Raw genomic sequence first — 22,615 nt, forward strand, 5'->3', positions numbered from 1 at the left:
GATTAAGGAAGTGGTTTCAAAATTTGCTGATGCTACAGCTGGCTCTGTTTGCCCTCTCCTGCCAATCCACAGCATCTTTAATTTTCCAAGGATCTCAGAAGCAGTACTAATAATAAGTAGCCACTTCATATAATGTGCGACAAATCCATGCTATCACATGAACTGCAAACTAAGCGAAACTTCCAAGGTCCAATCCAACTGTATGCAGAAGTTAGAAATTAATCTTTATTGCCAAAATATATAAATACTTCACAAAAAGGAAATACCAATAAGCCTTGGTCCTTATATACATAAAAATAAACATAACCTTGATCATTAAAGAATGGTAAATTGAAACCATAAGGACCACACAACACACACACATACATAGAATTTTTTTTTTTTTTTAATTCACCATCAAAAGAGAGTCCTTCCAAGCCTGAGGTTGAGGTAGGAGGGAAATACTTGTCACCATTATACTATTTTCATTATTGAAAACTGATAAGGGAAGAGACTTAAGTGTTTATCCTTATTTAATATATTAAAAACTGCATTTTATATAACCTAAATGATGAAGAAAAGCTCTTCTTTACAGAAAAAATTGCAGTTAATAAGTGTAGAAGAAATGACCAAATTAAAAATAGCATCATTTTGTAATCTCTTATGAAATAGCTGATTGAGACAAAAATCATCAATGGATGCTAAAATATACTAAAACCTCTGAGCAATCTTAGCAGAACTGATTATAAAACCATGTATTTTCTGTATCCTGATGTAATACAGCATGAAGTATATAGCATCACTTACACAATACCCTTACCAAAGCTGTTTAAATTTTATTAAGTCTTTAAATCTGACTTCCAGTTTACAGAAAACACAAAGAATTTAAAAAGTTGAGAAATATGAGAAGCAATCTGGTCAATCCAGGAAGGTGGAACGTTCCACAGAAAAACAGAGCCAGTTTATTCAAAAAATTCATAGCTTGGGGGGAAAAAAACTGTGGAAGGGGTTGGAGAGTGAAAGAAAACCTCTCTTCTAAAGATATTTAAGAAATATAACTACCAAATGCAATGTATATACCTTATTTCGTTCCTTATTCTAGCAACTTATAAAACTGGGGAAATGTCAATATGGACTGGGTAGGAGGAATTATTGTTAATTTTGTTAGGTCGACAATGATATTATGGTTACAGAAGAAAAGTCCTTATTTTACTTTAAAACACTTAAGAAGGGCAGCCCTGGTGGCTCAGCGGTTTAACACTGCCTTCAGCCCAGGGCATGATCCTGGAGACCCAGGATCGAGTCCCACGTCAGGCTCCCGGCATGGAGCCTGCTTCTCCCTCTGCCTGTGTCTCTGCCTCTCTCTCTCTCTCTCTCATGAATAAATAAAATCTTTAAAAAAATAAAAATAAAAAAATAAAAATAAAAATAAAACACTTAAGAAAGAAAAATAGATAAAGCAAATATGGCAATAATCCAAATGGTTATTAATTATGAATGGATAAATAAAATACCGTATGTTCATACAATGGACTACCTTTCAGAAATAAAAAGGAATGAAGTACTGATACCTGCTATAACATAACCGATTCAGAGATTTCAGGGACTAGAACATCTTTAGGGGGCCATATTCTGCCCATCACACTAAACCTGTAAAAAAAAATAAAAACTCGGGGCACCTGGGTGGCTCAGGGTTGAGCATCTACCTTTGGCTCAGGGCGTGATCCCCGGGGTCCTAGGATCAAGTCCCACATCATGTTTCTCCCTCTGCCTGTGTCTCTGCCTCTCTGTCTCTCATGAATAAATAAATGAATCTTAAAAAAAAAAATGGGAATTTGATACTCTAGTCACTCTACTATATATCAGTTTTTATAAGAAAGTTAAAAATGAGATACTGGTTTTTATGTATCAAATTGGCATAGGTCAAAGTGCCTAAAAATGCAGCAACTTAACAAAAATGTGGGAAACTGACCTTCTTATTATACCCCGCTTGTAGGAGCATAAATTGGCATTACTTCCATGGAGCAGTTTAGCAATATCTACTAAAATTATAAACACACAGACTGAACCCAGCAATTCTACTTTGGGGTTTTTATACTAGAGATGTATTTGTACACATGGGAAATGATGTATGCAGCATTATTTGTTGTTAACAAAAGCCTTAAAAGAACATCCACAAACAGAAAACTGATTAAGTATATTCTACAGATACTCTGCAGCCATTTAAAATAAGACAAAAAAAAAAAAAAAAAAGAATATAAGAGAGTTGCATATAAGCATATATATACAAGACACATTTTATTTAACTGGGGAGGGCAGGGAAGCAAGAAACAGAAGAAAAAAAAAGAACAAAAACCAAGGTATGTGTAGGATGCTAGCACTTGTGTTCAAACAATTCTGTAAAATGACATGAGATATATGCTTAAATAACATTTACTATTCTAGATGATTCAAAAACTGCTATGAGGAACCATCTCTGGGGGAAGGAAGGTGGCTGGATGGTAGAAAGAAGAGAGAAAAAATTATTTCCTACTTTCATACCTTTTGTATTTTTTTTAATTTTTTTCATTTTTATTTATTTATGATAGAGAGAGAGAGAGAGAGAGAGAGGCAGAGACACAGGCAGAGGGAGAAGCAGGCTCCATGAACCGGAAGCCCGATGTGGGACTCGATCCCGGGTCTCCAGGATCGCACCCTGGACCAAAGGCAGGCGCCAAACCGCTGCGCCACCCAGAGATCTCCCTTTTGTATTTTCTACTGGTACATGTACAACAGAGGATGAATCAATGGACAGACAGGACATTAAAAACTTTTTTTTTTCTTAATCAGCATACCACGCAAGTTCATGTGGCCATCTACACAAATTTTCAATCTCCAGGTAACCTTTTACCTGCTGGTTGGTGCAGGGAAAGAAAATGAGAGAAGCTGATTCCAGAACGGGTCGTTCTCAGAGACAGATTCTGTGCCCGATAACTTTTTTAAGTACTCATTTTTAGGAAGATCACCAATTCTGCTGCTGTTCGATCCCATCTTCTAATCTGGTAGATAACTTGCCCTTAAGCCTTCATTTCCACAAGACAACCTATAAAGAATGAAAAGAAATTTCAAACTTGTTCAAAATTCATCATTATATTTTTCCTGTCCTTGGCCTAGATGTAAAAGCAAAACACAAAAATCCTGTAAACTCACTTAAGGAAATCACACTTCTCTTTATTTTTAAATACATTAGACACCAGATACAAAGTTACAGAGGAGGGAAATGGGGCTAAAATCTGTCTTAGCCAACACACACACAAAAATCCAAGTCTATGCTTATAGAATGTCGAATGAGCATATCTCTGCCTAAGAATACATCTCAAAGCAAATTCCTAACAATGACAACTTATTACAAGTTGTCTGAAAAATGAGGCTCCCTTACAATGAACAAAGGTGATAAATAAAGACTAGATGTCTCGGGGCACCTGGGTGGCTCAGTCAGTTAGGCATCTGCCTTCAGCTCAGGGGGTCCTCGTGATCCTGGGGTCTTGGGATCAAGTCCAGCATCAGACTCTCTGCTCAGCAGGGAGTCTGCTTCTTCCTCTCCCTTTGCCCCCCCCACCACTGGTGCACATGCTCACTCTCACATGTGCTCTGTTAAATAAATAAATAAAATCTTAAACAAACAAACAAACAAAAGACTAGATGTCTTAAAGGTGCTCAGGAGGCGGGCAAGTAGCTGAAGTGATGACCATGTGCTACCTACACTCAAGGGAGAATGATGCCCAAACTGAATTACATGCTGCACAAGAATGGGCTCCCCATTCCAAAGCAGTCCCACTTACTTAGCATCCTTCTTCTTCTTCTGCTGTCATGCACATCAGTATTTGTTGGCATGCTTCTTCTTCTAAACAATGAAGAATCTGCATTTTTCTAACAATAAGAACTACCTTTTTTTTTCTGGAGATGGAGAGGGGGAAGGACAGAAAGAGAGGGAGAAAGAGAATCTTAAGCAGGCTATACACCCAGTGCAGAGCTGGAATGGGCCTCAATCTCATGACCCTGAGATCATGACCTGAACCAAAACCGAAAGCCGGACACTAATGGACTGAGCCACCCAGGTGCCCCTCTTATTCATCCTTCTATCCCCAATGTCTACATAACATGTAACAGGCATCCCCTAAATAGTATGCTGAAGGAAAGAGAAGGTGAATAAGTGCCTAGCATCTTCAATATTCTGGTTGGTCACTAAGGAGAAAACTTATAGTTCAGTTAAAATATGAATCACTGTCTTCCTCAAATCACACTTAACCGAGTTCTGGATCATGTTCTATCTCATTTTGTTCAGGAAAAGTCTCTCATTGACAATAATAAAATGGCAGTGAGATGAATAATAAATTACACTATGCTAAAATTACCATCTCACTGAAGCAAATGATGTCCAAAGGAAACTCAGGTTGGAGGAGAACTTCTATTAGTAGTGACTTACTTTCTTTTTTTTTTTTTAAGATTTATTTAAAATAAATAAATAAATAAATAAATATTTATTTATTTATTCACGAGAGACGCAGACAGAGAAAGGCAGAGACATAGGCAGAGAGAGAAGCAGGCTCCCTGCGAGGAACCCAATATGGGACTCAATCCCAGGACCCCGGGATCACACTCTGAGCCAAAGGCAGACACTCAACCCCTGAGTCACCCAGGCATCCCATTAGTGACTTACTTTCTTATGTCTGTACCTCCTCACTCCACAGAGACACTGAAGCCAACATCAGAATCTGGACACATGCTTTCCATGTTCTTTTTCGAACTCTGGGACTGGCTTAAGCTAAATTATCTAAAGACATGAGGTTTCCCCAGTACACATGGACAGCCGGTCTTCTGAGTATGAGGGAGAATACTGATCTGGCTTCTTGTCACCTGGCCCTGAACTCAAGACCACTACTACTTTCCTCCTCCCTTCTCAGGGAACAGGGACCCCCAAAACCAGCTGGCTCCAACTGATCCTCCATATCAAGCCAGCTAACCATAAGTCTTGATTTTGGTTTAATTTCTTAAATAAGGAATTACTAAGTCCAATTAGAAAATGCTATAAAAATATCCTAAGATATATAAATGTCTTACTTGTTATAACTTATTCCAGAGCTATTTTATACATTTTTAAGCCATTTAAAATTAAGCATTTTAATATAATCTTATAACAGGGTACTTTACAACTAATGAAAGTGAATTAACTAGAGCTACAATTACCAACATGGACATATCTAAAAATATACATTCAAAAAGTGCTACAGAAGGGCACCTAGATGGCTCAGCAGTTGACTGCCTTTGGCTCAGGTCGTGATCCCAGGGTCCTGGGATCGAGTCCCAGATCAGTCTCCCCACAGGGAGCCTGCTTCTCCCTCTGCCTGTGTCTCTGCCTTTCTCTGTGTCTCTCATGAATAAATCATTTTCTAAAGTGCTACAGAATAATAGACATGATATGATTTCATTTATATGATTTCTAAAACATGCAAATATTATGGATATATTCATAGCTACTACAAGTATTAAAACATACACAGGAAATTCAGAAGAATGCTTTTACATAATGTTATCAGTAAAGGAACAGAGGAGCTTTAGTGTGTTATCAATAAATACTTTCTCAAAGAGAAAACAGGAAAGGAATAGAAGGAAAGAAAGAAGCACGTGTGACAAATATTTAGATTTGCTAAAAATGAACAATATGTGGGCACCTGGCTGGTTCACTTGGAAGAGCACATGACACTGAATCTCAGGGTCGTGAGTCTGAGCCCCATGGTGGGTGTAGAGATTACTTAAAAAAAAAAAAAAAAGTAATAAATTTTTAAAAATGAAAATGGACAGTACATACATGGGTTTTGGCTTATTACCCTTTATTCCTGAAATAAATAAATAAAAATATATAAATATATATATATACACACACACACACATTTATATATATACACACACACACACTTTTTTTTAAAAAGAATGGTTTCTCAATCTCTGAGCAGCAATACTGGAAGCTGGAGAACAGTGAAACAACGACTTTAAAATATTAATAAAAAATAATTTTAATTAGATTTCTATAGCTACCCAAGCTACCAGTTAGTTAAGTATGAAGGTAGAATTATTTTTTAAAGAATTTATTTATTTATTTATTTATTTATTTATTTATTTATTTATTCTGCCTGTGTCTCTGCCTCTGTGTGTGTGTGTCTCATGAATAAATAAAATCTTTAAAAGAGTTATATCCATTTAAAAATAAATCTATTTGCCTGATATAGTGCAATGTTAGTGTCAGAGTTAAATCCCAAAATCAAAATTTCAAATTTCCACCATTTATGTGTTTAGTGACAAGCAATAGTCATAACTTGACCAGAAAAGAGGAATTAAATTCAAACCTACAGTAGTGATAAACACAGAGATCAATAAAACAAAACAGAAAATCTAGAAACAGACTCACTACAGTACAACCAGCTGATTTTTGTCCACAATGCAAAAGCAATTCAATGGAGGAAGGACAGTTATTTCAACAGTGCTGTAACAATTGAACATCCATAGCAAAAAAAAAAAAAGACACTGTATCTTAAAAGTTAACTCAAAATAATCATAGATCTAAGCATAAGACATAAAACTCTAAAACCCTTTACAAAAGAGAACATAGGAGAAAAATCTTTGTGACCTGGGGTTAGAAGTGCTCGGGCATTACACAAAAGCACAGCCCATAAAAGAAACAGTTGGTAAGTTAAACCTCACCAAAATTGAAACTTTTTGGTGGTGGAAGAGGATGAAAAGAAAAGCTACAGACTTAGAGAAAATATTTGTAAGTCACATACCCAACAAAGGACTTGTATCCAGATCATATAAGAAACTCTCTGAACTCAGAACTAAGAAAACACTCTAATTAGAAAATATTCAAAAGATTTTAACACAACACCAAAGAAGACACACAAATGACAAACACATGAAAAGATATTCCATCATTACTAACCATTAAGGAACCACGTATTAAGACCACGATCATGTATGCTACGCATCTACTGGAATGGCTAAAATAAAAAAAAAACCCTGAAGGTACCAAATGCTGCCAAGAAGTACTGAAAGTGGCTTATATGTTGCTATTGGAAATGTACAGAACAGCTCCTCTGGAAAACGGTTCAGCAGTTTCTTATAAAGTTAAACATATACATACCATTCAACTAGCGACTGCACTTTTAGACTGTGATCCCAGAGAAATGAAAACTTAGACTCACACAAAAAAACTATACCCAAATGTTTTTTCAACACATGAATGAGTAAGCAAACCGAGGTATATCCACGCAATGGAATAAGAAGAAGAAACTATTTGATATACCCAGTAACTTGGATAGATCTTGAGGGCATTGTGATGAGTGAGAAAACCAATCCCAAAAGGTTACACACTCAAAATAATAGCAACACTGTGTTTGATGATTATAGTTTATATATAAGTGAATGTACAACAGAGATGATAAAAGGGACAGAAGGGAGGAATCAGGAATATGTACTTTGTTATTACAAGGTGCTTCAACTACCTGTGGTAGAGTGTTAATTGAAAGCGGACTTGGATTAGTTGTAAATGTATATTGCAAACACAAGGGCAACCTCTAAAACGTCTATTTTTATTTTATTTAACTTTCTTTTTTTTTAGGATTTATTTATTTATTTATTCATTCATTCATTCATTCATTCATGATAGATATAAAGAGATAAAGAGAGAGGCAGAGACACAGGAGGAAGGAGAAGCAGGCTCCATGCCGGAAGCCCGACGCGGGACTCGATCCCGGGACTCCAGGATCGCGCCCTGGGCCAAAGGCAGGCGCCAAACCGCTGAGCCACCCAGGGATCCCCTTTATTTCAGTTTCTTAAAAAGATTTACTTATTTATTTGGGGAAGAGAGAGAGACAGCATAAGCAGGAGGAGCAGAGGCAGAGGGAGAAAGAATCTCAAGTGGATTCTGTGCTGACCATGAAAAGGGATTCAGGGCTCGATCCCAGGACCCTGACTGAGATCATGACCTGAGCCGAAACCAAAAGTCAGACACTCAACTGACTGTGCCACCCAGGTGCCGCAAAAACCTTTTAAAAGTGTAAGCGATATGCTAAGAAAGGAGAGAAAATGGATTCATTTCAGCGCTCCGTTAGAACCACAAAAGACAGAAAAAGGAGAAGACAAAAATAGGAACAAAAATAAGGGGAACGAATAGAAAACAGTAACATATATTGGTAGCCATTAATCCAACTTTATCATGTATCATTTGAACATCAATGCTCTAAACACACCAATTAAGAGATTGTCAAAGTAGATCCAAAAACAAGACCCAACTATATGCTGTCTACGAGAAAACCACTTTAAATATAAAAGACATACACAGATTAAAAGAGATGGAGAGAGATATGCCATGCTAACAGTAATCAAAAGAAAGTAGGAGATAGCTATTTTAATATTAGACACAGCTGACGTCAGAGCAAGGAAACTTATCAGGGACTTAAAAAAAAAAAAAGAGGGGGGTATTCCATACTGATAAAGGAGTTAACTGCTCCCAGAAGACCTCATCCTTAATGTGTACCACCTAACATAACAGCGTCAAAATGTATGAGGCTAAAACTAACACAACTGCAAGAAGAGATGAGTGCACTATATTATAGCAGAAGACCTGAGGACCCCTCTCTCGGAAATGGTCAGATCCAGCAGGTATAAAGTCAGCAAGGACCTAGCTGATCGCAACACCACCATCAATCAAAACTGGATCTGACATCTGTGGACTTCGTCCAACAACAGCAGAATACACAATCTCCTCCAGCTCACCTTGAATATTCACCAGAAAGGACTACATTGTGGGCCGTAAAACACATCCTAACCAATTTAAAAGAAAAGAAATCATAAAATGCTTTGAGTGCTCAAAACCAATAAGCTAGAGAATCAAGAAACTATTTAGATGACTGCATGAGGAAATATTCTGACAAATGCAGAATACAGGACATTGTAAAGCACCACCATCCTGGGTTTGCCAAAAAGTCAGTATCATAGTAAATAAAGTGTGCGTGGGGTTGGGGGGCTTTTCTACACTGAAGGAGACTAAAGGGATATTGTAACAGCCAAATGTATATGTGACTCTTCAATGAACTCAGGTTTGGAAGAAGAGGAAAAAAAAAAAAAAAAAACATTATAAAAGACAATCTCGAGACCAAACCCGATATGGACTGAATAGAAGATATTAAATGGACATAAGTGAGCTAATGATAGTGTAACTGAGTAGAAAATGATCTAATTGTGGAGGCCGAGAAAAATCAAGGCTATTCCACCTCAAGTTTAGCATTAGCACAAGTACAGCCATCTTAGGCCCCTGTGAATAAGAGCTGAACTTTATAGGAAAAACTGCAGAATGTCCTCAATGTCCTCGGCAGGTAATACCATATCAGAAAGACAACCGAGCTCAGAATTGCCCTAGGCAGAGAATCCCGTATCAGAAAAACAGAGCCCACACCTGTGGTAGAAAGTCCCATATTAGAATGAGAACAAAAAAATAAAAAAAATAAAAAATAAAAAAAGAGAGAACAGAGCTCAATGCCCTTGAAAGCCCCATATCAAACTGTAAACAGAACTTGAGAAATTCTTCCATCCCTTCTGAAAATCCCCTAGACCAGCCTATAAAAAACCCAGCTGTAACCCACTTCAGGGTCCAAGTCCCTGCTCCGCTGTGTCGGGTATACTTGGACCCAGGCTCGAGCTTGCTAATAAACCCTCGTGCGCTTGCATCGGTGTCGGCTCCTCGATGGTTTCTCGGATTTGCAATGTTGGGCACAACACTAATTCTTACCAGATGTGTGCTTAAATATCTTGGGGTAGAGAGTCATCATATCTGCAACTTCCTTTCAAATGGTTCAGAACAAAACAGACACAAAGCAAAACTGGCGAACTATTAATATATATAAATATGGATGGAGGGAATGGGTGTTTTTGTTTTGTTTTTTTTAAGATGTTATTTATTCATGAGAGACACAGAAAGAGAGAGACACAGGCAGAGGAAGAAGGAGGCTCCATGCAGGAAGCCCGATGTGGGACTCGATGCCGGGACTCCAGGATCATACCCTGATCCAAAGGCAGATGCTCAACCACTGAGCCACCCAGGTGCCCCAGAATGGGTGTTCATTATACCATTTTCTCTACTTTTCTGTAAATTTGAAACTTTTTATTAAAAAAGAGTTTTGGCAAACAAAAAAGCTTAGACACTATGAGTCCATTTCTATAACACTCAAGATGACAAAACTAGTGGTGAAGCACAGATCTGTGGCTGCCAGGCAGGGCACAGAGGGCCAGGGGGCAAAAGGTGACCATACAAGGGAAACCTGAAGAAGTCCATTTATGGGAATGGAAAAATTCTGTGTCTTGACTGTGGTGGTGGTGGTAGTGGTGTTTGCAAGAATCTCTCTACACGTGATAAAATTTCAGAGAGCTACCACACACACAAGGGAAAAAGAATACATATAAAAACTGGAAAAACCCAAGTATGGTCTGCAGTCTTTTCTGTTGTATCAATATTAACTTCCTGATGTAGATAATGTACAATCCGTATAGTAACACTGGGGGAAGATGGGAAGGTACATGGGATTTCTCTGTATGACGTGTGTAATTTCTGTGTCTAAAATCATTGCAATATAAAAAGTTTTCAAAAATCAGCTAAAAAAGTCCAACCTCAAAGTGTGATCTACATGTGCAAGAAAGATGCCAACAAATCATACTAACAGGTACTTTGTCACAACCACTAGGTTTATTTTTATACATTAAGATGCTTCATCACCTATAATATATCACATGATGAGAAACAGGGATCTCACATTTATTTTACTTGGCTTGGAACACTCTTTTACTTAGACTACTTTCCCCAAATAAGTTCTTTCAAGTCATTCAAAGCAAACTTTTTCAATAAAAGCAAGAGAAATCATGTATTTGGCTTCTTCAGGGATTCCCCCATTAACTTCAGAACTGGGGGGGGGGGGGCCGGGGGGGGGGGCCTCAGCGGTTTAGCACTGCCTTCAGCACAGGGCCTGGTCCTGGAGACCCGGGATCGAGTCCCACGTCGGGCTCCCTGCACGGAGCCTGCTTCTCCCTCTGCCTGTGTCTCTCTGCCTCTCTCTCTCTCTCTCTCTCTCTCTATCTCTCATAAATAAATAAATCTTTAAAAAATAATAATAAATCTTTAAAAAAAAAGAACTCTAGGGAATACACAGATTTTTGTCCTCAGCCACCTACAGAAAAGCACCTCTATTTCCTTTCACTCAAAACTTTCCAATCGTTTTTGTCTAATAATTCCTTACACCACACCCCTCAATGAAATATTTTTTATAAAACAAAAAAGACCTTGACATTTTACTTACAGTTTTCTATTTATCTTGGAATTCATGCTAATTAACAGCACTGTCAACCTAATAGTTTACTGTATAAATACCCAAGTGTGTGGATCACAAGGGTTAGCTAAGGAACCATTGGTTTACTGGCATTAACAACTTAGTTATGGGTTCTTTGGCTCTGCTATGAACTCAATTTCCCTTCTCTGGGCTTCATTACAATTAAAAGGATAAAAATGACACCCGATAAAAGGAAAAAGAGAATCACAACAATTCATGTTCTCAATTCAACAGGCCAGTATTTTACTTTACTTGTGGTACCTTAAAAGCAATCAATTAAAATAATTCACTTTGTAAATTTAATTAGGTATATGAATGCTGAATTTTCAAAAGAACAAAATTCTATCCCACTTCTCCTAGATAAGTCAGACAACGAGAAACCTTATTATTATAGTCTACCAATGAAAATTTAAGTCAGACTTTATTTTTTATTTGTATTTTATTTTTTGAAAAAGTAATACACATGGTACAATAAACAAAGAATTCACAGGGCATGTAGTAGAAGTTTCCCATCTCATTTCCTAATCAACCTAGTTTCTCAACTTAGAAAAAATGTTACCAGTTTCTTGGGTATCAGATATCCTGTGTCTATACAAACACATATTTTCCCCTTTTTACACAGACTACAACACACAAGTTATGCCTCTTTGCTTTTTCTAGTTACCGAATATTAGAAATCAGTATATATCTGTATAAAGGACTTCATTTTTACAATTCTATAACATTCCAGTTTTTAATTTAATAAACCCTATTTTTTAATAAATCTTACACTGATGTGCATTTATGGTCTTTTGCAATTATAAATCATTCCCCAATAAGTACCTGGAATGTAAGATATTTCACACATATATGAGACTAAAGGTATAATAAATCCAGGGAATGAGAATTGCTGGGTGAAAGAGTATGGGCATTTCCAATTTTGGTAGATAGTGCTGAAGGGTAGCACAACGTGTCACCTCAAAATATGCCACTTTGGCATTTTGATTCTTTTGAGCCATAGGCATTCGAAAAACAACAAACACAGGGTGAGGCTTTCCCTGAACTCCCTTTAGCTGCCTAAAGAGAGCTCCTCCAAAAGGAACTTCATTATCGTAGATCCCCTCCCTGGAGAGTTTCACCAACCAGGTGACTCATCACAGGAAGGAAGACAAGAAGTGGACACCACACCCCTGACACACAAACTATCACACTCCCATCTGTTCTCCTAAGGGCTCATTCCTCTTTCCTAAAAACCATGTGTTCATCCCTAGGAGGCCTACATGTCCCCTCCCGGATCCCCATGAGGATAGTAGTTAAATCTGAATTCTATGCCACCTCCCTGGGTGTCTCCCATGTGCACATGAGGTATATGGAAATAAACTTTGTTTTCTCCTATTAATCTGTCTTCTTTTACAAGGGTCTCAGCTAAAAACTCAGAAGGGTGGAGGGGGGATTATTTTTCAACCCCTACACCGCCTAGCTGCCCTCGTTAGAGGCAGCCAGCCTGTACTCCTCACAGCAAGGCCTGTTTCTTCACACCACAGCCACCTCCCTTTCATCAAACTTTCTGGTCCCTGCTAACTGATGAGACAAAATAGTTTTTCAGCACAGTTTTAGTTTCCATTTCTTGCAGAGTAAAAGAGCCATTACCCTTTGCCTATTTTCTATTAATTTATTGGAAATAAATTTGAGGGGATCCCTGGGTGGCTCAGCGGTCTGGTGCCTGCCTTCAGCCCAGGGTGTGATCCTGGGGTCCCGGGATCGAGTCCCACATCAGGCTCCCTGCATGGAGCTTGCTTCTCCCTCTTCCCCTCTGTCTCTCATGAATAAATAAATAAAACCTTTTAAAAAGGGAGGGGGGGGGCGGAAATAAATCTGATTTTCAAAACTGCTAGGATAGACCACAAAGTATTAAAATAAGTTCAATTCAGAACCACTAGGAAACCCATCTAAAACAACAATATGAAGAAAGCCTGTGAACTCATGGGGAAAGACAGAACAGAATAAACCAAGACAGCCAACTGAGCCCAAGGTGCAGCGCCTCTCCCTGCTTTTCCTCACCAAGCCCTAGAAATAATGCAAACACATGTGCTTAACTGCCAGTAATTCCACAGCCATGCTCAAAAATTCACAGGAGACCAGAAGTTGAGGGGAACCCTGTAAACTGGGTTATTGTGTGTTAACCATAACTTCAATACAAAATTCCCTGAGAAGGGAAAGGGCATCCCAAGGCGGGCACAGGAGCCTTCACCCAGGGCAGCAAGAGTACACACAGCCACTCCAGGCCAGAAGTGAAGGGCTGGAAAAAGCCAGCGCCCAGGGGCCATGGACAGGTATGATGGGGACACCCTGCCTGTCACCCTGGCCTGAGCCCTCAGTCCCCAAGCAGAACAGTGAAGCACTATGTGCTGAGACCTGTGATGGCAGGGCCTCCGGCAGCTGGATGCCCCAGAGGGACACGCGTAGCCATGCAACTAGCCCCCAAGGTACCGTTGCCAGAAAGTTCCACCTGCTCCCTACACTCACGGAAAGCAAAGTAGAAAGCAGAGGCCTCATGGCATCTTCACTGCATCGATTCATCTCAAGGATTCCACATATACACACACACACACTCTCTCTCTCTCTCTCTCCACCTGAACACAATTTATTTGGAACTCCCAAGACATTCATCAATGAAACCCAGAATAAAATGGAACTTGAAAAAACCACTGTCCAATCACCTTACCTGTTGAGAGCCTGAGAGCCCTGGCTGTGCACCAGGCTTCCTGGGCTTTCAGCTCTTCTTTCTCTCTCAATCTGTAACTGAGCCTGTCTCCTGGTTTCACTAGTGGCTCCCATGATGGGGCTTTCAAATCTGGCCTGGTCCCAACCTCCCACCGGAATGCCAGTTCTGTCTACATCCCTAAAACACTTAAGATTGTTGTTTAACTCAAGGAGAATATATAATTACGTAATTATATATACAATCAGTAATTCTGTGGATAACAACGCGCTTATATAAGTCTACACTAGAAATGAGAAAAGTGTCATCGTTGATGCTTTCAGTAGTCAATCTTTCAAAGGACCGATCTTTAATGTGGTGTAGTCAAGAACTTAATCTTGACACATAAAAAACTGATACTGATACCATCCTCCCTCCCAAAACCACTTTCCCCTCTCAACTAGCCACTATGTGGCTACCCGCCCTAAAGTTCCCACTATGTAACAACTACCTACATGACCTGCCTCCTGCAGTACAGTACTCCTGAGAGGCATGAATCAGACTTTGTATTTCTTCCCTATCCCTAATTAACTTTAACTTCCAGAACACTGCTAAAGAGAAAGGACTCAAAAAAAAAAAAAAACCAAAAACAAAAACAAAAACAAAAACCAACTTGTTGAAACAGGCAAGGTCCCACAGTTGATAAATATAAGACATCTTCAATACAAATTAGGAATAAAATAACACTAAAACAATAAGGTATTATTTTTACCCATCATATTAGCAAAGGTTAGAAGAAAAAAACCTTAAAAGCAGCATGAGGGCAATAAGGAAACAAGCAACCCCATTACTGTGTAGACATTTGACAAGATCTATCAAAATTTTAATTGTGTTGCCTCTTTGTGCCAAGGACTTCATATTTAGAAATATATGTCACAGGTGAACCTGTACCAGCCGATGGGTTCTATGCATACAGATGTTCATCATCTCATTGTTTGGGACACCAAAGACATGAAATAACCTATGTGACGGTCATGACTACAGGATGGGGTAAGCATCCAAGGGAGTACTATGTAGCTGTGGAAAAGAATGAAACGAGGGAACGAAGGCAAAGACAAGTTAAAGAACTTGCCCAACATCCCAGAGAACAAGTGACAAAGCTAGGATCCGTACCCAGGTAATCTAATTCCCTAATGTGCCCATAAATCGAATTCACCTATTCCAAATCCAATCTCCGGTGTTTACCCTTACTGGAGTGACTCTCCAATGACATCAAATCCCATGGGGGGATGAAAAGTACAGCAGTGCAATCCATAGTATTTTAAGGACTTTGTATGGCAACAGATGATGACCACACTTAGCATGGTGAGCATTTCATAACACATAACTGTCAAATTACTATGCTGTACACTGGAAACTCATGTATTGTGTGTTAACCATAACTTCAATACAAAATTACAATTTTAAAAAGTCCTGTGGGTTCTTCCACAGCATGCACATTTCTACGTATCATCTTTTAAATCCACCTCTTCCTTTCGATTCCCGATTCCCGTGTCTCCATGCCAGGCCAGGATCCTGTAATTCCATATGACCCAGTGCAACAGTATTCGGGTTTCTTTGCCTCCCACCTCCTCGCCTGGATTCACTCTGCACACTCAGCTACTGCATTAATCCTTAGCAGGACATTCTGTCCAACACTGTGATAAAGGCCAAAGATTTAGTGTGAAACAGACCCCAACAGGTCTGTGTAGAGTGAGGATGAATCTCTGTTTCACGACTTAAAAACCCTACTGTACAATGGGAAAAACAGCACTTAAAACATCTAAGATTTTGGGGCGCCTGGGTGGCTCAGTGGTTGAGTGTCTACCTCCAGCTGACGAGTCTGCCTCCAGGGACGCCTGGGATTGAGTCCCACATCGGGCTTCCCGCTCAGTGGGGAGCCTACTTCTCCCTCTGCCTGTGTCTCTGCCTCTCTCTGTGTCTCTCAGGAATAAATAAATAAAATCTTAAAAACAAACAAACAAATAAACTTCTAAGATTTTCTGAGGATGAAGCAGGATGAGGCACAGCAAAAGAAGCATCAGGAAGGGGCCTAGCAGAGTACATCTAGACAAATAAAGGTCGAATATAATAGATCTTTAATGTTAATAAAATCACCACATCCATTACTTCACTAACCAGCTCAAAAACCTTCAATGATTCCTCACCACCTGGAGAACAGTACTGTACTATCCAACTACCCTCCAAACCAGTGGTTCTCAAACTTAAACATACATAAAAACACCTGGTTAAAAAATGTAAATACCTGGGGGCCCCTGCGTGGCTCAGTCAGTTGAGCCTCCGCCTCTTGATTTCAGCTCAGGTCATGATCTCAGGGTTGTGGGACTGAGTCCCGTGTCTGGGTGCTGCACTCAGCAGAGAGTTGGCTTAAGATTCTCTCTCCCTCTCACTACACCCTGCCCCAACCCACACTCTCATGCTCTCACATCTCCCACATGCACCTTCTGTCTCAAATAAATACATCTTAAAAAAAAAAAAAAAAAGTGAATGCCTCGGCCCCAAAGATTCAGAATATCAGGGTATGGCCCAGGCATCTGCATTTTCTTAAAAAGCATTCATACTGATTTGGATACAGGTGGTCTGTAACCTCAGTTTGCAAATAAGTGTCATAACAAAGGAAGCAGGGCAGCCCCGGTAGCATAGCAGTTTAATGCAGCCTGGGGTGTGATCCTGGAGACCCGGGATCGAATCCCATGTCAGGCTTCCTGTATGGAGCCTGCTTCTCCCTCTGCCTGTGTCTCTATGAATAAATAAAATCTTAAAAAAAAATAAGGAAGCAAGCAGTCTTCTCAACACCTAGCATGCTCATCCACACCTCTGCTCCTGCCATCCCCACCTGACCTGCAGCCCCCTCGGCCCCATTCACTAAGCACAGAAAGAGCTTTCCTCTGTAATCCTAAAGCAGCACTCTATCTTCACCACTCATTTGGACTTGTGTGATCCTTCCAGTAATACCTGGTTTGTTGTCGGGACTCTCAGACTGCTATTTAACTTTTCCCAAAAAAAAAAAAAAAAAAAAACTTTTCCCATCAGTTATTCCCCCGAGTCAATTATACCATCATGGACAAAAACAATACTTTGAACAGGAAATGATATGCTCAATATTTTATATTTATGAAATATTTGATATATAAAAAAATTAAATCTCCTCCTTTTTGTGTGCTGTCTCCTGATTCAATGTGCCTTTAAATGGAAGGTAAACATTAGTGGATCTGAAATATCCATAATCAAATTCTGTCCTAATCCTCTCAAAATATGCAAATGACACCCTTGTGTACTCTGTCCCAACTTTGGCAGAGAATCCATTCATCATAAGCTATATTCCAGAATCACCTGCTTCCTGAGAAAGAGGAGAAAAAAAATAAACACACCCCTTGTTCGTACTTGAGACTTTAAGGCAAAACCTCACAGTTGAAATGGGAGATTACAGAAATAGTAGGCAACATCTCTAGTCAAAGGACATTTAAACGCACAGATACCATCAGTCCACCAAGTAATGGAACATTCTCTAAATGGTTACTACGTTCCAAGTGCTATATTAAGTACCCTGGAGCATTCCACTCTAGAAATGGGAGTAATGAGAAAAAAAGAGATTAAGCTCACAAAGATCAGAAGAGGTGTGGAAGATAGAAAGGTGACAGGGGGGTGGTAACTGAATCAGCAGAGCTGAGGAAGCCCAGTTTAAGGGCCTGCTAAAAGGGACCCGACCAAGAAGCAACCCATGGAACCCCCGGAAGACCAAAGAGCTGGAGAAGAGCACCAAGACTACAGGAACACAGTGCAGGGCTAAAGTAAGTGGTCCCCTCACCAACCTCGCACCCCATGGAGACCATGTGTGTGCTCTCTGGAGAATTGTGCCTGGAGACACTCTGGACTCCAAAGCCCAGGCTGAGGGTGTTGAGGAGGAGGAGGATGAAAACAGGAGAATGAAATTCAAGTGCGCGTGCTGAAGGCACACAATGGTGGGCTTCCCCACCTCCAAGGCAGGGGACTGGAGGACTCTTCTCAAGAGAAACTGAAGGGGGAAAAGTTAACAGACACGTGGGATCCCTCATTTCAAAAGCTGTCCTACCACCCTCAGCAATGCCCACCACTCAACACAATCCACTCACACAAACCACTTCCAATCTTAAGTATAAGAGAACAATCAAAAGTGAATAGACTTGTGAGGAAAGCCTCCAACACAAACTAAAGACACCAAAATAAACTTAAGGAAGGAATCGTACCACCGAGGATTCTTAGAAAAAATTAAAAACTAAGACAACCTCAAAGAGATAAAGCAGTAACAATAAAAAATGCAAACATTTATTTAGCACCCACTATTCCCCAGACACTATTCAATCCTTTACACATATTAATTCATCTATTCTTCACCACAACCTGAGGTAGTATATCTTTTCATTGTGTAGATCATGGGTTAGCAAATCATAATTTGACGCAAGGGGCCAAATCTATTTTTACATTTTTAAACAATTGAAAAAAAAAAAAAAGAATGTGTTGTAACATGTGGAAATCACATGAAATTAAAATGTCAGTGTTCATAATTAAAGTTTTAATGGAACACAGCTCTGCTCAATTGTTCATATATTGCCTTTGCTGCTTTTGATATAATAGCACACCTGAGTAGTTCCTACAGAGACCAGATGTGATGCTCTCATCCTTTGATGCCGCTGCTCACACTACAAATCTCAATGACGTAGACAGAAGTCAACATTTCAAGTGTCTTGCACATTGCGACACTTATTACCAGTGGATATCTATCATGCAGAAACAAGAAGAGAAGCAGACTTTGATGTCACACTTTTAGTAGAGTGTAGATCATTTTTTAAAATCTGATGTCACAGGGTTATGTCTATTATGTAACAGCATCGTACTTGTACCAGAATACCCTATAGGAAGACACTACCAACTAAGCACTCATCACAACAGCCTGACGGGCCCCAACATAAGAGCACTCCCAGTTCATGAGAGCAACAAGCAAGGAAGTTAGTAAATTTAAAACACATTTCAACACAGCAGAGTATCTTCCCAAAAGCAAAGAATAAAAATGAGACTGCAACCAAAGCAAGGTTCCAAATAGCTCATGTGTTAAACCCACAAGAAAAGTCACTGATCAATCATGAGTTAAACTAAATAGTGTTTGATTACAGTAGCTGAAGAAATATGTCTAGAAAAAAGAAATATCTTTCAGTGAAAATAGTTGTTCAGAGAATGGTCTGTATGGAATAATTATGGCTATGAATATTTTCCCAAAAAAGTAGAGAAAATACTAATTTGGTCCAACCTAAAGTGGAACCTGCTTAGATGCATAATAACTGATGATGGTAAAAATATATGTGAGGCAGAAGAAACTTTGGTGGACAAATTTACAAACCTTGTGAAAATGCAAGGTGTTTAAAACCTGCTCATTTTTCACTGCATGATCAATTAGCAGGTAGGCTGCATAAAAGATCTGAATCCATCACATGCTATTGATCCAGTTACAACAGTTGACTTCATTACTTTCATCAACTTAACCATCCATCAGTTCCATGAAAATTCTATCAGAAAGAGAAGCCGAATATCCTGATGTGTCCTACCACCCGATACCATGGCTTAGCTGGGGTATAATTTTATGGAAATTGCTCTAGCTCAGAGGTGAGAATGGAATTTTTCTGAAGAAGAACCTTCCTCAGCCACTATTATTGAACACTGAAAGGCTTTGAAAATTCATTTTTGCTGCGCATTTGCTAATATTTCCCAATGAATTCAATCTAAAATTAGAAGGCCAACAGCACTTCCATGCAAAACCTACACGGAGGTAGTTATTTCAAGGACAACTGACACTGAATCATTCAGTGCTTTACACACTTGCAATGCTGTGAAAAATTAAAACGAGATGTGAGATCTCCAATGGCACACAAATATGCGATAAATATATTTTCCAAAATACAGTTTCAGCATTTTTCAGACCTCAATACAAGTCCCACCTTTCAAAGACCATTTAATTGTGCAACAGAAGCTTCTACCTAACCCTCAATCAGAAGTGATTAGTGGGCAATGTGAGGATTTGCTAAAAAGGTAATTATTAAGAAAAGAATCTAACAGAATTCTATAGATGCTTTCCAAGCAATAAATGTGCTCCACCAAAACCATATGTTCATGGACTAACATCAGTATCTGGAGGTATCATGTAAACAGATACTTCCAAAGAAACAATACCAAAATCTCATTACAAACCGATGTTAAATACGAACATTTGTAATCAATTTTGATGACTGAGGTTTAATGTTAGGATGCCATGTTAGATAAAACGTTATCCCCTCTCCTCCAAAAAGAGATTTCATCCTCATAAGCAAACCTTTATTACAAAAAAAAAAAAAAAAAAAAACCAAAAAAAACCACCCTATCCTCAACTATTATTCGTATTGTTGTATTGTATTTTGTGTCATCATGATATCTATTCAGTCTTTGTTTTTGTGGACTGTTCCACTGAACTTCTTCTTAAAGGGGAATTTTAAGAGGCCCCCTTAAAATTTCTTGCAGAGCTGGTTTGGAGGTCACATATTCTTTTAGTTGCTGCCTGTCTTGGAAGCTCTTTATCTCTCCTTCCATTTTGAATGAGAGCCTTGCTGGATAAAGTATTCTTGGTTGCATGTTCTTTTCATTTAGGACCCTGAATATATCCTGCCAGCCCTTTCTGGCCTGCCAGGTCTCTGTGGAGAGGTCTGCTGTTACCCTAATACTCCTCCCCATAAAAGTCAGGGATTTCTTGTCTCTTGCTGCTTTAAGGATCTTCTCCTTATCTTTGGAATTTGCAAGCTTCACAATTAAATGTTGTATTGTATTTTGAATTTCATCAGTAAAATATTGTGGAAATTTTTTCTCTCTTGTTACGTAAGTATCTGTATAATATCCCTCTTTTTGTCTCTTGGCCCACAAAGCCTAAAATATTTACAATCTGGCCCTTTACACAAATATCTGCCAACTCTTGGCCTAGAAGATTAAACTGAGGCAAAGAAAGATTAAGTAACTTGCTCAAGACCCTGGAGTTAGAAAGTGGCAGGGCAGGTTTCAGAGAGGCAGGCTGCGTGCAGAAACCACTACACCACGTTGCTTCCATGAACCAAGAACAAGAGGCCATAAAAAAGGAAATGGTCAAAGAGCAAGAAAAGATACTTGAAATGAAAAGTTGTTTAGAAAACTGGGCAGAGAGAGGATAAGGTCAAAGAAATTCCCATTATAAAGAACAAGACAAACAGATGGAAAACAGGAAATAGAAACTTAGAAGACCCATTGAGATAGGTCTTAAAACATTAGTAACAGTAAGTAAACACGACCAAACCAGATAGGTGTTAAGTCAAGACACTGTGGAGTTGGGTGTGGAGTGTCTGATATTCTATCTTACATGCACCCTAACAAAGACATGAAGCCTCTGGGGCACGGACCAAAACAATTCAGTGCCCACAGCAACAGCAGTAGCCGCAGCAACATCTTGCATCAGTTTCCTGGGCCCCAATCCCCACAGGCCTTTCAAAGCATTTTGTAAAAATTAGTAATATGTTCATGAAAAAATAAGCAAATGGGGGAGGGAGCAGGGAAACCAGGCACATCACCCAGCTCGGCAGTGAGCAAATATTTATATACTCCTAGCAATATAAACAGTGGACACTAAATTAGCCAAGAATTCTCATGCATCTCAACTAGAAGGACTGGGAGAGGGGAGGAGGAGGAAGAGCACCTCACTTACCACAAGGAGGCAAAAGGTGTCATCCACATTGATAAATCAAAAAATAGCCATTTAGCCATATTATTCATAAACATGGTTGGGGTAGTTGTCTCTGGGAACCACACTACACAGGATAAGGAAGGCTCGTTTGTTATAATATACCCTCTAATATCATTTATCTTTTCTAAAACACAAGCATTACTTTAAGTAGAAAAATTAACTCATAGAATGTGCTTCACTACTCACTATCACAATCACTGACTCATATAAACAACTCAATGTGCCCATACCAAAGATAGTGCATTGGTGAAAACACAAACTGGCAATACCCAAGCTCCATCACATTACAGTTATGTAAGCACAGGGGGTCCGTCATTACTTCCTGAGTGCCCAGTATGTGGCCAGCATGATGCTAAGTGCCAAGACAGCAACTGTGAATGGAATTTACAGTCGAGTAGGAGACACAGATAAATCAACATGAAACTATAGTACAGCAACTATTTAAGACTCAGTGAAAGCTTTCCAGAAGTCATACCACAAAATCTAAGACCTAAAGGATACAAAGGATTGGCCTACTTGGTTGTGGGGTTCAGAAAATTATCCAAGCAAAGAGAACACCATGTATAAAGGCCTAGAGTGAAGACAAAAACAGGTAAGGGCCCATTCAAGGAACTGAAAGAAGCTCGACATGGCTGGAGTAGGGAGGCAATCAGAGTGGAAGCAAAAAAGGCCAGAAAGCAAGCTGATGGACTTACTAACGGGCTTCTATCCACCCACTGC

General features: G+C 39.3%; 1 protein-coding gene across 4 annotated transcripts in view; it reads right to left on the reverse strand.

Moving 5' to 3' along the window:
* DYM (dymeclin) overlaps nt 1–22,615 on the reverse strand; it is a 341,383-nt gene that overhangs the window by 312,277 nt on the left and 6,491 nt on the right. For 3 of the 4 annotated variants that reach the window (XM_077899788.1, XM_077899790.1, XM_077899789.1), the window contains exon 2: nt 2,870–3,061. The exons of the other annotated variant lie outside the window; for it this stretch is intronic. In XM_077899788.1, the coding sequence (XP_077755914.1) occupies nt 2,870–3,009 (140 nt within the window). In that variant the 5' untranslated portion in view covers nt 3,010–3,061. The remainder of the gene's footprint in view (nt 1–2,869; nt 3,062–22,615) is intronic. 4 annotated transcript variants of the gene reach the window in all.

Source organism: Canis aureus, chromosome 6 (genome assembly GCF_053574225.1).
Source record: "Canis aureus isolate CA01 chromosome 6, VMU_Caureus_v.1.0, whole genome shotgun sequence".
NCBI classification, from domain to species: Eukaryota; Metazoa; Chordata; class Mammalia; order Carnivora; family Canidae; genus Canis; species Canis aureus.